We start from the raw sequence: 18,096 nt of genomic DNA, 5'->3' as shown, positions 1-18,096 counted from the left end.
TCCAAAATCATCATATGAACCTATTGGGACCCTCGAATTACCAATCCAGTACCGTTTACACAAAAGTCAAACCTTAGTCAACTCTTCAAACTTAATGTTTCCAAAATAAAACTAAGTGTTCCAAAGTACTCCTGAACCCCATAAAAATTAAATCACCCATCCCCGCAAATCATAAAATATTAAACAAACATAAGAGAAGTATCAAATAGTGGAACATGGTTCTAACACTCAAAACGATCGATCAGGTCATTAGAGGACTGGGGCAAAGCTATTGGATTCCTAAAAATCCACATCTAATTCTGTAGATTCGCTCCTAATTCTTTAGGTAGCATTTGCTTCCATTAAAGTAGAGTTTTTGCATAATAAATAATAAATAAATAAAAATAAAGAAAAAAATTGTTTGCAAAATTTTGTTCTCAACCAAACACCAAGTAATAATTTAGTTTTTACACTTTTTAACAAACGCTACCTTAGTCATTTGTACTCTTGATTTTTCTTGATTGACTTGGACTTGTATTTATTGTCCTTGGTAAGTCACTTAAAAAATAAATTATGATATCATACACCAATAATATGAAGAATAACTTGCAATATTACAAAGAAAAAGTAAGGTATAATAATTATGAAAAAAAGTAAGATAAATGATAAAATAGAATTATTTAATAATAAAGAAGGGAAAGTTGAGAAGAAAAAATAAGGTAATAATGAGACGAGGGGCGTATCAAGCCTTTTGCCTATGGGTTCAACTGAACCCATAATTTAGGATATGAATATCAATTTATATATAAAAATCTGCTAAAATCTTAATTAACAAATATTATATTTGAACGCATAATTTTTTTTATGAGTTTAACGCTAAAAATATTAAAAATATTAACCCATTAAAAAATAAGGGCACAGCGCGATACTTGAAATGGGTTTTGGGCTTCCGAGACTTGTGACCCTGTTAGGTATCGTTCTGTCGCCGTTGGTTTTTGATGATTGAGTCATGTCCGTTGCTTTCTTAGAGTTGGAGACGAAGACAAATGGAGCTGCAAATGAAGGTCGCGCAAGCTGTTCACGTGCTAAATCACGATAGCCAATCGTGCAACCGTGTTGCTGCTAATCAATGGCTAGTACAGTTTCAGCAGACCGATGCTGCTTGGGAAGTCGCCACGTCCATCCTGACATCTAATTATCATCAACAATTTGTTTCTGACTTTGAAGTCGAATTTTTTGCCGCTCAGATTCTCAAGCGAAAGGTCAGAGGCCAATAGATTCTTCTACTCCCCCTTCACTTTCTATTTTGCATATGAACCCTTCTCCTCATTTATATGCATTAAGGTTGGTGTTTCCCAATTGGACAGCAAGCGGGGCGAAATCTTATCCGGACGGGGTAGGGAAACACTTCAAAAGGGGCACACCTTATTGTTTGTAAAGTTGTAATGGGGCGGATACCCAGTACACTCGATAGTATCTCCTTTTCTGTATCTTCATTGATGGTCATGTAATTCTTCTGATAGCAGAGAGGGAATGTAATGGTTGTGAAACAATTGCATTTTGATTTTGAGTATCTCGGTTAAGTTATCAAATTTTCCTTGTTCTTCTTCCTTTTATTTTTGGCAGGGAGATAATGCGATTGCGATTATCTCAAACTTGCAGATTGTTGATGTCTGTCGTAGTGTTGTTTGATGCATTTTAATTATTGTCTTTGAATTCTATGCTTAACATTTGGTGACAAACTTGGGTTTGTCTATCATTTTTCGTACATTGCAAGGTCACGATGTGTGATTATATCAGGTTTATTGAGATTATTGCAAGAATTACACTACTTAGGGTTCAGGGCAATGAAATCATTCTCTGACACTATTCAAGACCTGTGCATCATTGATCTTCCTCTTCAAGGAGCTCGTTACACATGGGGAAGACTCCATGTGATATGCAGTAGAAAAGAAGAAGCTTAGAAGGTTGTACGGTGGGCTTGCGGAGTTGTAACTAGCTGTTAAAATTAGTTAAACAGATGGGAGGTTATAAGTTTTGGGGTGCGACACCTTAGTCCCTCTTCCAGTTTATTTTATACCTTTATGTATTTACAATTGGACCCATGTAATTAGTCCTTGACATTTACTTTTAGTCCTATCGAGTTAGTTATCCGGTTTTGTCCTTTAGTGAAGAGTGGAGCATATAGGTCCTTGTATCTGCAGAGTTGGCATCATCAATTAAAATTATTTTCTTTGCCCTAATTTTGTTTTCTTACCTTAGCTTTCTATCCCTTTCTTTTACTGTTTTATCGGCTGCTGCAACAGTGGTATCAGAGCAAGTCCTCGGCTCTGTGGATTAATGGCGGAATTAAATGAAGTGATGAATATGCTACACAAAATCTCTGCAGAGATGACGCGTTTTACAGCTAGACAAGACGAGCTTGAAGCTGGCCATGAACAAGCATGCAGAAATCAAGAGGAAGCCTTGAGTGAAATCAGAGAGGTGCTAAACGAGGTCATCCATGGCGTAAAGAGACCTGAGAGAGACAAGGACCTCAACCAGAGTGGAGGGGAGCTATATTCGTCAAGTGATAAGCCACTCGACCTAGGTGAGGTAGCTACTCCTTCTGTTTGTGTTAACAATTCAGTCTCTATAGGAACAAGTAGTAACACTGTTCCATTGACTGCGAGCAACCAAATCCCTAACTCTCAGTTGCCTCCACCTATTATTCCTGCTAATCTTAACCTTCTCCTACTTCCTGTAAGCACCTTCTCTCAACCCCAAGCTCCTATAACACTGGGTCGAGCCTCCATAGCTCAGTTCAACCAGTTCCAAAACCAACCAATGCAGCAAAGCTTCTCCCTTCAACCCAGATTCAACCCAGATTTACCACCTTCCAGCACCAACCTTTTCTTACTCCTCATGGTGCCAATAGACCCTACTACTCTGCCCAGAACATGGCAGTGTCATATGGCTCTTATAATCATGGCATGTCTTATCCACCAACATATTACCCACAACCTACACACATTTCACCACCCCTGTATCACCAAACACCATATATCCAGACACCTCTTCATCCTACCCCTGCACATATACCTTATCAAAACAACCCCATAAACACAAACCAACCAAACACACAAAATGTAGCCTATCCTAACCTGCCTTTTACCAAGTACACCAAAGTTGAATTTCATAAGTTTGATGGTGAAGATTTGAGAACTTGGTTGTATAAGGTGGAGCAATTCTTTGCTGAGGAGGATGTCACCATTCAACAGAAAATGAAGCTGGTCTCTCTTCATTTTGAGGGTGATGCCCTTCAGTGACACTTAGGCTATATGAGGAGCAGGGGACAATTACCACTTCCTACTTGGGAGGAGTATATCTGGGCTTTGTGTGACACTTTTGGGGCTGAATATACTGTTCCAATGACTGAGATCATGAATATCAAACACACAGGGACAATGAAGGATTACCAAAGAACCTTTGTCAATGTCATGACTAGGTTCACTATATCAGTAGAACATGCTATTAGCATATTTTTAAACAACCTCAAGCCAGAACTTAGCCATGCAGTGAGAATTGGAAATCCTTGTACATTACCCCATGCTTTCTATTTAGCCCGGCTGCATGAATCCAGTTTTGCAGCTCAGAGTAAGGCCATAAAAATTGGCAACTCTGTCATTTGTGAATAGAGGAAACATGAGTCATGGTCATAACAATTGGCCTAGGAGCAACTTGAATACACTCAAGAAGCTAGTCACAACTAAATTTGATAACAATAGAAGAAGAAGGTTGAGTCCAGCAGAAATGGAAGAGAAGAGGGCTCAAGGATTGTGTTTCTTTTGTGATGAGAAGTTTGTGCATGGCCACAAGTGCCAGGCTAAGAGGCAATTGTTTTCCTTAGAAATGGAGGCAGGTGAGGTACCAGTAGAGGAGGTTGAAGAGATCCAAATGGAAGAAGAAGGAGAAGATATAGCCAAGGAATTCCCTGAGAACTGTGCCATTTCCCTACAAACTTTAAATGGAACCTTAGGTTATCAGACCTTGAGGTTGAGAGGGTTCACAAAGCAAAGACCATTGGAAATTTTCATTGATTGTGGCTCTACACACAACTTCATAAATGAAGAAACAACAAAAAAGGTTGGGGTGCCAAATAAGTAAAACTAAACCTCAGTTGGTACAAGTTGTTAATGGTAGGGAAGTGCCAACAAACAGTATCTGTAAGGGATTCCAGTGGTTAATGCAAGGGGCTGTATTTCAGGACGATTTTCTTGTATTCCCAATTGGCAAAAATGACATAGTGCTGGGAATACAGTGACTCTACCCCTTAGAAGATATCAAGTTCAATTTCAAGAAGCTCATGATTGAATTTGAGTATAAGTGGGAGCTGCTCACATTGCAAGGAATCCAGCCTAAATTTAAAACAATCCAAGCAAAATCAATGAACAAAATGGCCATTGAAGGATCCCAGTTCTTCATGGTCAAGGTAAGAGAGGCAGAATGCAAAGAGGTGGAAGTAACAGAACCTGAAGGAGTTGAAGAGCCCGTGGAGCTAAAGCAGGTTCTTGATGAGTATGCAAGGATATTTGGTGAGCCTACACAGTTACTCCCCTCAAGAGGGGTGTTTGATCACCATATTCCTTTGATGGAGGGCAGTCTACCAGTTAACTCAAGACCTTATAGATACTCACCGGTGCAGAAGGATGTCATTGAGACAATGGTTAGGGAAATGATGAACCAAGGCATCATACAATATAGTTCTAGTTCCTATGCCTCTCCAGTAGTGCTAGTGAGCAAGAATGATGGATCTTGGAGGCTGTGTGTTGACTACAGAGCTCTCAACAAGGTGACCATCAAGGACAAATTTCCCATACCCATCATTGAAGAACTCCTAGATGAACTGGGTGGATCACAGATTTACTCCAAGATAGACCTAAGGGCAGGGTACCATCAGATCAGAATGGCACCAGATGATGTTCATAAGACATCATTCAAAACTCATTCTGGGCACTATGAGTACCTGGTCATGCCCTTTGGGTTGACCAATGCACCCTCCAGCTTTCAGAGTTTGATGAACCACATTTTCCAAGAACATCTCAGGAAATTCATTCTAGTTTTCTTTGATGATATCCTAGTTTATAGCAGGAGCTTGGAAGAACATTTGCAGCACTTAAGAAGAGTCTTTGACTTACTACTCCAACACCAGTTATTGGCAAAGAGAAGTAAGTGTGTTTTTGCTGCAAAGAGGGTGGAATACTTAGGTCATTACATTTCATCTCAAGGGGTATCTAAAGATCCTAAGAAGGTTGAGGCTGTACAATCCTGGCCTAAGCCTCAATCTGTGACACAATTAAGAGGTTTTCTGGGGCTAGCAGGGTATTATAGGAGGTTCATAAAAGGCTATGGGGTGATCAGTAAACCTCTTACTAATATGCTTAAAAAAGATGGTTTCACATGGACTGAAGCCTTCAGCCAACTTAAAGTTCCCCTCACCACAACACCTATATTAGCCCTTCCTGACTTCTCCTTAGCTTTTGTGGTTGAGACTGATGCTTGTAATGTAGGCATTGGAGCTGTGTTGATGCAGAAAGGGCAGCCTATTGCCTTTCTCAGCAAGGGATTGTTGGCATTAGTGATGGCAACAGACCAGAGAGCCCTAAAATTCCTCTTAGAACAGAAACTACACACTGGAACTCAACTCAAATGGATCACTAAGCTGATGCAATATGACTTTGAAATTGAGTATAAGAAGGGAAAGGAAAACAAGGCAGCAGATGCCTTGTCTAGAATTCCATTGATCCAACTTGTTGCAATGACACTATCCACTGTGAGAACTGATTTGCTAGAAATGATTATGCAAAGCTGGGAGCTAGATGAAGAACTGAGGGCAGTCATTCAATCAATACAACAGGGAGAAACTGATACAAAAGGGTACACCTTTATCCATGGCCAACTCAGAAAGAAAGGGAAGTTAGTGGTAGGACATAATCTTCAACTTAGAAAAGATATCCTACAAATGTGGCATAGTTCAACAGTGGGAGGACATTCAGGGATATATAACACTTAGAGGAAAGTAGCTGCTCTTTTCTATTGGAAGAACATGAAGCAGGAAGTCCAAGAACTGGTCAAGGCATGTGATGTTTGCCAGAGGCACAAATATGACAATGCCCCTTACCCTGGGTTGCTGCAACCACTCAAAATACCAGTAGCAGCATGGAGCAGTATTAACATGGATTTCATAGATGGACTGCCTAAATCTAAAGGAAAAACAGTGATTTGGGTGGTGGTGGATCGACTCACCAAATATGCTCATTTCACTGCTGTCTCCCATCCTTATTCTGCCAATGATGTTGCAAAACTCTTTATGGAAAACATCTATAAGTTACATGGGGTACCTGAGGATATCATTAGTGATAGAGATCTAATCTTTACCAGTAAAGTTTGGCAGGAATTGTTCTCCCTAGTGGGAGTAACACTCAATACCTCTACTGCTTATCATCCTCACACATATGGGCAAACATAGATAGTGAACAGGTGCCTAGAGACCTACTTAAGGTGCTTTTGTTCAGACTCACAATCAGATTGGTCCCAATTCTTAGCATCTGCAGAATGGTGGTACAATACAACTTTCCATACCTCTATACAGAGCACACCATATGAAGCCCTCTATGGACAACCACCCCCATTACACTTACCGTACATGGCTGGAGATTCTCAGGTAGAAGAAGTGGACAGAAGCCTATTGACTAGAGAGTTCAAGACACAATTGTTGAAGTATCACCTCAAAAGAGCCCAACAAAGGATGGAAGAACAAGCCAACAAACATAGGTCTGACAGACAATTCAAGGAGGGAGGTTGGGTTTACCTCAAAATCCAACCGTACAGGCAACTTTCCATGTCGGGCAGGCATTTTACTAAGTTATCAGCAAGATACTATGGCCCTTACCACGTGTTACAGAAGATAGGACCAGTGGCATACAAGTTGTCCCTTCCTGCCCAGCTCTTGCTGCACCCAACCTTTCATGTTTCCCAGCTGAAGATCTGTCATGAATTGCCTCCTACTATAACACACCCTCCTGTCATCGAGTTGTCTAGCCCTTACTGCCCACAACCAGAGAAAATAATGGATAAAAGGATGATTCAAAAGGGAAACAAAGCAGTGGCGCAGGTGTTGGTTAAATGGAAGGAGTTACCATCAGAGTTGGCAACATGGGAGGACTATTCAGCTCTAAAGATACGTTTTCCATCTTTCCTTCCTTGAGGACAAGGAAGATTTCAACAGGAGGGAACTGATATGCAGTAGAAAAGAAGAAGCTCAGAAGGTTGTACGTTGGGCTTGCGGAGTTGTACCTAGCCGTTAAAATTAGTTAAACAGATGGGAGGTTATAAGTTTTGGGGTGCGACACCTTAGTCCCTCTTCTAGTTTATTTTATACCTTTATGTATTTACAATTGGACCCATGTAATTAGTCCTTGACATTTACTTTTAGTCCTACAGAGTTAGTTATCCGGTTTTGTCCTTTAGTAAAGATTGGAGCATATAGGTCCTTGTATCTGCAGAGTTGGCATCATCAATTAAAATTATTTTCTTTGCCCTAATTTTGTTTTCTTAGCTTAGCTTAGCTTTCTATCCCTTTCTTTTACTGTTTTATCGGCTGCTGCAACATCTGCAAGCTTCAAGAATAGACAGATTCCTAATATTCCCCGAGTGTAATGACAATTTCCAACCATCAAACCTTTTCAAAATGGGGTGGCAGAGCTACTACACAATTGGGGGCAATCTAGACTTCACTTTAATACAAAAACTGAGAAGTTTGAAAATGGGCATCACTGTTTAGAATAGAGAGACCTTTGGTAATTGGAAGCACAAAAGCATACGTTACTTGAGGATCTTGCATTACTGGAACAAGCAACTGAGAGTAGTTCTTTGACTGAAGCAGAAAAGGAGTAACCAATGCAATTGAAATTTGAATTACAACAAATGGCATTGAGGCAAAAATTCAGGTGCCTCTAGCTCAAAGAAGGAGACAAGACACTAAGTACTTTCAGAAAATGGCCAATTTTTACAGAAGAAACAACTGTATAGATAAATTAAACATAGGTGAAGAAATCAGTGAAGACAAAGATGCCACCAAGACAGAAGTATTGAGGTTCTATCAAGGTCTTTACAATGAGAATGAGGCCTGATGCTAACTTTGAAAATTTGGTTAGCATAACACTAACTGAGAAAGCATGGTTAGAGAGAGCATTTGAGGGGAAGAGGTGCTGGCAACAATCAAATCTTGTGCACTAGATAAAGCACTTTATCGAGTATGCCAACCTATTACTTATCCCTGTTGCAAGCACCGGTGAGCATCACAGAAAAACTGGAGCGACTCCAAAGGAACTTCCTTTGGGATGCGGCGGATGGAACTAGAAAGTTTCATCTAGTGAATTGGCAGACAGTCACTTTCCCAAAGAAGTGGGGTGGACTTGGAGTGAAAGATCTTAGGGTATTTAACAGAGCTTTAATGGGAAAGTGGCTGTGGAGATTCGGGGTAGAAGAGCATGCTCTATGGAGGGAGGTCATAGTAGAAAAGTATGATTCAACGGGAGGGGTTGGAGGACCAAGGCGATCACAACACCTTTCGGGTGTGGCATGTGGAGGAGTATCATGAAGAATTGGGAAGCATTCAGTGGCAAAATCACTTACAGGGTGGGGGATGGAAGGAGAATCAGCTTTTGGAATCATAGGTGGTGTGGAGAGGATCCTTTGAGGGTCTCCTTCCCCCACGTCTTCAGAGTTTCAAACCAGAAGGAACTGATGGTCCAACAGATTTGCAAGGAGCATGAAGGGGGTAGTATGGGACCTCTCATTCAGGAGGAACATGCAAGATTGGGAGATTGCGGAGCTTCAAGTTTTGTTGGCACTGCTATACGGGCAAGACATGCTCCAGCCATCCTGCGATTCTTGGAGATGGGGCTTGCATGGCGATGGTTTGTTCACCGTAAAGTCATTTTACCAGAGTATGTTGGTGAGAGAGGAGACCACTTTTCCATACTCCTCGATCTGGATTCCTAGGGCGCCCACGAAGGTGTGCTTTTTTGCATGGCTAGCGGCAAGAGCAGTGATTTTGACTGCTGAAAATCTCCGAAAGAGGGGAATTACACTTGTTAGTTGGTGCTACATGTGTAAAAGCTCAGGAGAAGAAGTTGATCACCTTATGTTGCATTGCCATGTGTCCTCAGCTTTGTGAAGGGCAATCCTGAATATCTTTGGTGTTCAATGGGTGATGCCAAGCACTGTAAAGGAAATGTTATATAGCTGGGGCGGTTTCCGTAGAAGAAGAAAGCAAAAGGCGTGGAAATTCGCTCCGTTAGCTCTCATGTGGGTAGTATGGGGGGAGAGAAATAGGAGAGCTTTTGAGGAGATTGAGGCTCCTTTTTCACATCTTAAGAATAGCCTTTTATCTTTGATCGCTTTTTGGTGCACTCACTTAGCCCCTACTTGTATAGAAGATTGAGCGTCTTTTGTAGAAAATCATGTTCTGATATAAATTCTCTACGTCTTTGGTATACTTTGTGTACACGAGAGTTCTCTCCCTTTTGATTAATACAATTTACCTTATCAAAAAAAAAATATCTGGGAAACTAGTTTGAGAAGAGCAAATTGCTTTTTTTGAAGAATAGACAGATTACCAACAGTTATAGCAAATGAGATACTAGATGGGAGATTAAAAAGTGGTCTTTCTGGCATCCTTTGCAAGCTGAATATAGAGAAAGCCTTTGATCAAATAAGTTGGTCCTATCTACTGTCATTACTGAGGGAATAGGGTTTGGTGATAGATGGGTCAGATAGATTAAATTCAGCCTCATTACTGTCACTATCATAGTGAACATAACTTCAGTTGGATTTTTTTCCCCACAGAAAGGAATCTGACGAGGAGATCCCCTTTCCCCCTTTTTTATCCTTGCCATGGAAGGTTTGAGCAAATGTTAGACAAGCAAAGCAGACAAAGTGCATTGAATGATTCAAGGTGGGCGGTAACACAGTAAACTCAATTAGTGTCTTATTTACTCTACGCAGATGAGTCTTTAATCTTCTGTGGGGTAGAAAAATTACAGATGTAATATCTGAATCTGACATTACTAATTTTTGAAGTCATCTCAGGAATGGACATTAATATGCAGAAGGGCATGATATATCCTGTGAATATAGTGCCTAACGGCTGAAATCATAGTCTGTAAAATTGGCTCTTTTCCATGCCTTCCGCTGGAAGCCAAGTGCAAAGCATCTAAAGTTTAGAATGGAGTTATTGAGAAGGTGGAGAAAAGATTGGCAACATGGAAAATACACTACCTCTCAATGAGTAGAAGACTGGCATTAATCAATAGTGTCGTGGATAGTTTACCTACATAAATCTTGTTACCCTCCCTTCCCTATGCCAAGCAAGGTCCAAAGGCAACTGGACAAAATTAGAAGATATTTTCTATAGAAAGGAAATAATGCAAACCACAAATTTCTCCTAGTGAAGTTGTTAAGGGTAATTCTTCCTAAGAAGCAAGGTGTGGACTGGGTGTTAGAGACTTGGCCAAACACAATAAGAGTTTGCTCATGAAGTGGTGGTGGAGATATGGCTAGGAAGGAACACGTTTATGGAAGAAAATAATGAATGCTAAATACATGAAGAAAGACCGTTGGTGTACCAAACAGAACAGATTCCCACACGGAGTTGGTCTCTGGAAGCATATCTACCGTTTGAAAGATGAATTTTTTCATGATGTGTCCTTCAGGGTTGGAAATGGCACCCTAGTTAAATTTTGGAAGGACAAGTGACTTCACATTCAGCCCCTAAAAGACTCTGATCCTTCCCTTTATCAGATAGTAGTTGATCTTACTCCCAGATAGCTCAATATAGATCAAGGAACATATGGGGATCTGCACTTCAGGAGAAACATGCAGAAACCAGTGTTATCAAAGGCGAAAAGCGCAAAAAAGCTCTAAGGCCCGTTGGGGCTTTAAGCGCAAAGGGAAAATAAAGCGTGGGCTTTAATGAAAAAAGGCGCAACCGGAGAAAAAAGTAAAAATATGTATATGTCGTCCAAGACCAATAATTATAAGCATGAATAACAAATATATGGACAAAAAAAGTTGAAGAAAAAATAACGATAAAGTGAAATATCAATTGTTCAGTGTCGCATTTCCAGGATTACACTCATGGGCAAGGAAAGTATGCCTTAGAGCCTTGATGAGACATTGAAGCGCCCGCAAAGCGAGGCGAAACGCTCAACATGTTTTGAGCCTCGCTTTAGGTCTTAAGCGCGCCTTTGACAACACTGGCAGAAACGCGAACTTGGTGAACTCTTTGATCTACTCAAAGTTCTGTAAAGCTTCCAAATGAGCACACAAACCTAAGACAACCTAAGGTGGGACAACCTCAGTGGTAGCTCATTTTTTTTGATAGGTAAAATAAATTATTTCTGAGAGGCCTTAGTGGTGGCTCTTATTCAGTGAGGGCAGGATACAACAAACTGTGTGCACTTAATGAAGTAATTGAGCTTTGGCCATGGAAGCTTATAGGGAAGACAAAACTCCCTATAAAGGTCTTGTGCTTCCCATAGACAACCCTCAAATGTGCTATTTTGACCCAAGACAACCTATGTAGAAGGAATTTTCAGGTGGTGAAGAGAGGCTAGCTGTGCCTGGATAGTTCAGAATCAATAGAACAAGTTATTCCTACATTGTAAAGTGGCTTCTGTTCTGCGGCACATGTTCCTTTCAGTTTTTGGCATTTATTTGGACAATCCCCCAAGAGATAAAGGAGCAGTTGAAAGTTGGAGCTATTGGAAAGTTGACAGAACCATCAACAAGATCTAACCGATGTCCCCAGCATGTATATTTTGGTGTTCTTGGACAGAAAAAAATCGTAGATACTTTGATGGCATTTCAACTCCCAGTAGTTCCCTGAAAACCAAATGTCTTAAGAATCTATTTAGTTGGAGTAATCTATCCCCTTTAAATGATGACATCCCATTTCTTTGCAGTAAGTATGGTCATTGGCTTCTATAGAACACGAAACAAAAATTTCATTGCAGTAAGTATGGTCAATTGGCTTCTACAAGCTCCGTATAGTGGTCATTGGGACAAAATAATTCACACCTGAATATGGTCTGACCATGGGCAATTAGATGTTGGGCATTCTGATAATTCTCTATCAGATAGACGTTCTACTTCTTGATACGGTGTGATGATGGAGGAAACCCGAACTCTTAGAAAAGTAAAAAAACAAAGTGTTAGCGCTTTGTAAAACGCAGGACATGGAGCTATGATCTTTGTAACCTGTGAGCTTATCTGGTTAAAACAAGTTCTCCTAGAGTTAATGTGCATTGAAGTTAAATAGATGAAGGTAATATGTGACAATCAAGCTTCCCTATACATAGCCAAGAATGCAGTTTTTCATTCTTTTTTTTGATAAAGTAATATGAATGCAGTTTTTCATGAAAGGATAAACATATGGAGGTGTATTGCTATATTATTAGGTAAACATTAAGTTCATACACATTGCCACAAACTTTACAAACTCAAATAAACTTTAGCAGATGTTCTTATTAAATCCCTTTGAAGACCTCGAGCTGAATACATTTATAACAAACTTGTGTGTGCTACAACTTTATGGGTAGCTTCGAGATTTGAACAAGATTTACATTAATTAGGGTCAATTCGATTTGATTAGGTATGGTTTGGTTTGGAAAGTAGATGAGATCTTGCCTAGAATCAGTAATTTAACAAAGTTGTATACACTCATAATTACTAGAAATTTCCAAGCTCGATAGAATAATCAAGATTTTACTCTTTTCAAGTTATTTTGGTTGCAATTTAAAGGAGCAATAATGAAAAATCACAAAATAATAAATTAAAAAATATAAAGTAAATTGGAGATGATTTTAAATGTATAAAAATGGATAAAAGGATTATTTTTAATTTGTTAAAAAATAAAGAAAACCTGAAAATGTAAATGACGAGATACGTAGGGTGGGGCGGGGTAACACTATGGTGGGGGAAGACTTAACACATGCTGCTTCTAACCCTAGTTTCTGTAACTTAGATTGTGTGATTATGAGTAGAACTGTATCGTTATTCTGCGGATCTCTGACTTGCTATAAGTGACATCAGTACATTAGCCATAAGCTGCTTACATTGTTTCTTCAGTGTTATTTAGCGTCTTGTTAATAAGTTTCATTGTGACGTTGGCTGGTAAAGAATAGCCTCTTAACTTGTCATATTTCAGAATGGCACCTGATCATACTTTCATTATGTTGGTACTGTGCTGGATTTAGGAAAGGAAGAGTCATGTATCTTATTTCTGCTTTTTGAGGTTGCTCATACCTTATTGCTTACAGATACAAAATGAAGGAAGCTACTTGCAAATGGGAGCAAAGGATGCTCTGCTAAATGCTCTTCTATTGGCTGCTAAGAAATTTAGTTTAGGCCCTCCGCAGGTGATTCAACTGTCTGCTTGCTCAAAATTTTATTGTTGTTAAAAATATTAATTATTTGCTTTGGCTAAAATGTTTATTTTGTTGGAAACAGCTGTTGACTCAAATTTGTCTTGCTCTCTCTGCGCTCATGCTTCACGCTGTAGAGCATGGCAAACCAATTGAGAAACTCTTTTGCAGTCTCCAAAGTTTGGAAAACCATGATGAAGGCACCATTGCTGTCTTGGAAATGCTGACAGTCCTTCCAGAAGTTGTGGAAGATCAGAATACTGATCACAGAACTAGTTCGGCTCAGCGACGCGAGTATGGTCGAGAGGTTTAGAACTCTCTTTAGAGCTGCACATTTTTTGGAAAAGTTGATCCTTTGGAATGCACTGGTGCACTTTTTCCAGCTTCTATTACTTACACGTATATTTTTCTGTAAGGAGCAGCTTCTCTCGCATACTTCCGTGGTTCTTGAGTTCCTTCATCGTCAGAGTGATAAGAGTTTTGACAGTAGCATTCAACTCCAGGGCAGGCACAGAAAAATTTTGCGTTGTTTGTTAAGTTGGGTAAGTTCATCTTGACTAAATACATTAACCCAGGTCTTTCGGTGGTCAATCAATAACTAGAAAAGAATAAGCAATGACTGTTTCAAACCCCCAAACAAAGTCGTTTTACGGAAAAGGTTAAGATATGACGACCTGATATACAACTATGACAACAACAACAAATCCAGTTAAAAATGCTAATAATATGATGATAAACACTGGCATGTGGCTCTATTAATCAATAATTGTCATTAACTCTTCAACGGCAACTAGATTCTGCAAATCTTACTTGTTCTTGAGTATTTAATTTATCTTCTCTCTCTCTCTCTCTCTTTTAAAATTTTAAAAGGATTTGATTCACATATATCTGATTAGAGGCATAAAAAAATCTACTTATTGATCCTCCTTCTCTATCTCTTTGCACTGACCTAGATTCAGGTGTAGTCTGTACTCTGTATAGTGGTGCGGAGAAACCCAATATTCTAATTTCCTTGCAAAAGGGAACTCTCGCAACTATGCAAAACCTGATTGTCAACCTAGGTTAATAGAAAACCTGGTGCAGGTAAATCCTGGCCTGAGCAAGGTCTTTCAGTTCATTGAACTACTGGATCACCAAGAGAGTTATCACATTCTGACCGACTCGCAGTATGGTTTGCCTTCTTTGGTTTGAGGGTCATGCTTAACCTTATGCCTGTTCTGAGTTATTTCGACCTCATAAGAACACTTATACTCCATCCGTTTCAATTTATGTGAACCCATTTGACTGGGTACGGAGTTTAAGAAAAGAGAGAAGACTTTTGAACTTGTGGTGTAAAATGAGGCACATATATTTTGTGTGGCTATAAATCATTGCGTAAAGGTAAATTATTTCCAAATAGGGAAAGTGGTCATTCTTTTTGGCACAGACCGAAAAGGAAATAAGTTCACATAAATTGAAACGGATGGAGTATTTGCTTTTGACAAAAATATTTTTTATACAATAATGGAGAAACTGCTTGGAGTTATAAAATTCTGTGGGGTGTCCCATATTAGCTTTTTGTATTGGAATGTCTCTGAGATTGAGGTCATTGTGCCCGACATCACCCAATGTGAACCAAACCAATTAAGGACCATCATCCCTAGTCGTGAAGCCACTCTACAATGCAAAAAGCGATGATCAACGTCTTTACCCGAGCCTTTACAATACACAATACATACACTAATCGACCCCTATTTATAACAATACATAATAAATACATTAATCAACCCCTATTTATAACATACAATACATATACTAATCATATTCCATGTGGGACTATACTTATTTACAATTATATTAACTTTCTAACACTCCCCCTCAAGCTGGTGCATACAAATCATATGTACCGAGCTTGTTACATATGTAACTAATACGAGGATCAGTGAGGGACTTGATGAAAATATCTGCAAGCTGATCATTCGACTTCACAAACGTTATAGCAATATCTCCTGAGAGTATCTTTTCTCTGATGAAGTGACAGTCAATTTGAATATGTTTAGTCCTCTCATGGAACATTGGATTTGATGCAAATATTAAGGGCAGCTTGATTATCACACACACGTTTCATATGGTCGATTTCACCAAATTTCAATTCTTTGAGCAACTGTTTGATCCAAACTAGCTCACAAGTTGCCATAACCATTGCTCGATATTCTGCTTCTGCACTAGACCGAGCAACCAAATTATGTTTCTTGCTTTTCCAAGACACCAAATTACCTCATACTAAAACACAATATCCAAACGTTGAACGTCTACGAAAGTTGATCCTGCCCAATCAACATCTATATAGCCCACGATCTGCTCATGACCTCGATCCTCGATTCTCGAACAATAGTCCTTTGCTTGGGGCTGATTTTATAACTGTATCCCACTAACTATCACAGAGAGAATCCATAAACTGTGAGGTAATTCAACTTACTAATGAGTCGCCTATATCTTGCAGGATCACTAAGAGGCTCCCCTTGTCCTGATAGAAGTTTAGCATTCGGATCCAGAGGAGTGTCAATGGGTCTACAACCTGTCATTCCTGTCTCCTCAAAAATGTCTAATGGATACTTCCGCAGTGAAATAACAATACCTGAGCTTGATTGAGTGACCTTAATACTTAGAAAATACTTCAATGTGCCTAGATCCTTATTCTGGAAGTGCTGAAAGAGATGTTGCTTCAAACTACTGATATTATCGTGATCATTCCCGGTAATAACTATATCGTCAACATAAACCTTCAAATAAATACACAAAGTTTGAGAAGAATGCCGATAAAACGCAGAATGATTAGCTATTTAGCTTTACTACGAGTCATTCCAAATTCCTGAACAATTGTGTTAAAACTTACCATACCATGCTCGAGCAAACTGTTTCAAACCAGAGTGACCAACACAACCAACCTACAAGGCCACTAGACTCCCTGATCAACAAACTAGGTGGTTGTTCCATATAAACTTCATTTTGAAGGTCACCGTGGAGAAAAATATTCTTAATGTCCAACTGATAGAGAGGCCAATGGCGAACAACAACCATGGATAGAAAAAGGCGGACAAATGCTACTTTAGCCACGGGAGATAAAGTATCACTGTAATTAAGCCTAAATATTTGAGTATAACCTTTGGCAATGAGGCGAGCTGTAAGGCGATCAATTTGATCATTTGGACCAACTTTGACTGCATACACCCACCGGCAACCAACAATAGATTTACCTAAAGGTAAAGAAACAAGCTCTCATTTACCATTAGCATGTAAAGAAGTCATCTCTTCGATCATAATCTGTCTCCATCCAGGATGAGATAACGCTTCACTTGTGGACTTAGGGATAAAAATAGAGCACCAAGATGACACAAAGGCATAATGGGGTGATGATAAACGATAATAACTCAAACCAATATAATAGGGATTGAGATTAAGAATGGATCTAATACCTTTCCGAAGTGTGATCGGTAGACTAGAAGGAGACAAGTCCACAGTAGGTGAAGGATCCGATACATGACGTGAATCATTAGGACTTGATGCTAGACGTTGAAGACGATGATAAGTCAGGACTAGATGATGGAACTGGAGCTATAGGTGATAGAACTGGAGCTATAGGTGGTGGAGCTGGAATTAGAGCTGTAAGTGATGGAACTAAAGCTGTAAGTGGTGGAGCTGGAGTTGTGGAGGAAGATGAATGGGAGATAGTGATTGAATCTCCAAAAGATGGAACTGGTAACACCTCAGAAATATCTAAATGATCACCTGGACTGCTGGATATGTGAAATATGGCTGGGTTTCAAAGAAGGTAACATCAGCAAACATAAGACACCGCTGGAGGTCAGGTGAATAGCATCGATATACCTTTTGCGTTCTCGAGTAACCCAGAAATACGCACTTAAGAGCACAAGGAGCCAACTTATCTTTTCCTGGAGTAAGGTTATGAACAAAACATGTACTCCAAAAAACACGGTGGAAAAGAGAACAAAGGTGGGTGGGGAAACAAGACAAATAATGGAATTTGATTCTGTATCGCTGGGGATGACATACGATTAATAAGATAATAAGATGTGAGAACTAATCCCCCCCCCCCCCCCCTAAAATTAAAAAAAAAAACCGCAACGGAACATGACATTATATGAGTAGGGTACGAGCAGTTTCAATGAGATGCCTATTCTTTCTTTCAACTATCCCATTTTGTTGAGATATATATGGACAAAATGTTTGATAAATGATCCGATGAGAGTTCATAAACCGTTGAAATAGGGAAGATAAATACTCTAGGGAAATGGGAGCGAGTATGCTTATCGAGCTGACTTGACTCGCACTCTAGAGTGAATAAGTGAGACAAACCAGGTACCATTTTTTGAAGTTTTGATAAATTGGGATGTCCCAACTGTTTATGTAATAAATCCATGACAAGCTGTTGAAGGGAGACAAGCTTTCCCGCCATGCCCCATGACCCCTTGGACGCACCCCATGGTATCCTAGCAAGCCTTCCAACGCCTAGCGCCATGGACGGGGCCCTGTGGTCTTGGTCGCGCTAAGTGACAAGTGCGCCTGTGCATATGTCGCCCCATAAATAGCTCTCGCCAGCGCCCAACTGCATGCCAACAACGCCTCTCGGCAGGCTGCGCCCTGGCGC

At 39.8% G+C, this 18,096-nt stretch overlaps 1 protein-coding gene across 6 annotated transcripts in view; it reads left to right on the top strand.

Moving 5' to 3' along the window:
- Positions 1 to 885: 885 nt before the first annotated feature.
- Positions 886 to 18,096, top strand: part of LOC104121621 (transportin MOS14) — a 98,015-nt gene continuing 80,804 nt past the window's right edge. For 3 of the 6 annotated variants that reach the window (XM_070195930.1, XM_070195929.1, XM_070195926.1), the window contains exons 1-4: positions 887 to 1,241; positions 13,344 to 13,442; positions 13,534 to 13,755; positions 13,865 to 13,990. In XM_070195930.1, the coding sequence (XP_070052031.1) occupies positions 1,026 to 1,241; positions 13,344 to 13,442; positions 13,534 to 13,755; positions 13,865 to 13,990 (663 nt within the window). In that variant the 5' untranslated portion in view covers positions 887 to 1,025. Of the gene's footprint in view, positions 1,242 to 1,323; positions 1,558 to 13,343; positions 13,443 to 13,533; positions 13,756 to 13,864; positions 13,991 to 18,096 lie in introns of all 6 variants that reach the window. The other 3 variants (XM_070195931.1, XM_070195928.1, XM_070195927.1) reach the window with 3 other exon arrangements.

This window comes from Nicotiana tomentosiformis, chromosome 2, assembly GCF_000390325.3.
Source record: "Nicotiana tomentosiformis chromosome 2, ASM39032v3, whole genome shotgun sequence".
In the NCBI taxonomy this organism is placed as follows: Eukaryota; Viridiplantae; Streptophyta; class Magnoliopsida; order Solanales; family Solanaceae; genus Nicotiana; species Nicotiana tomentosiformis.
Note: the sequence above shows the minus strand (reverse complement) of the source record. Positions and strands in the feature narration are given on the sequence as shown.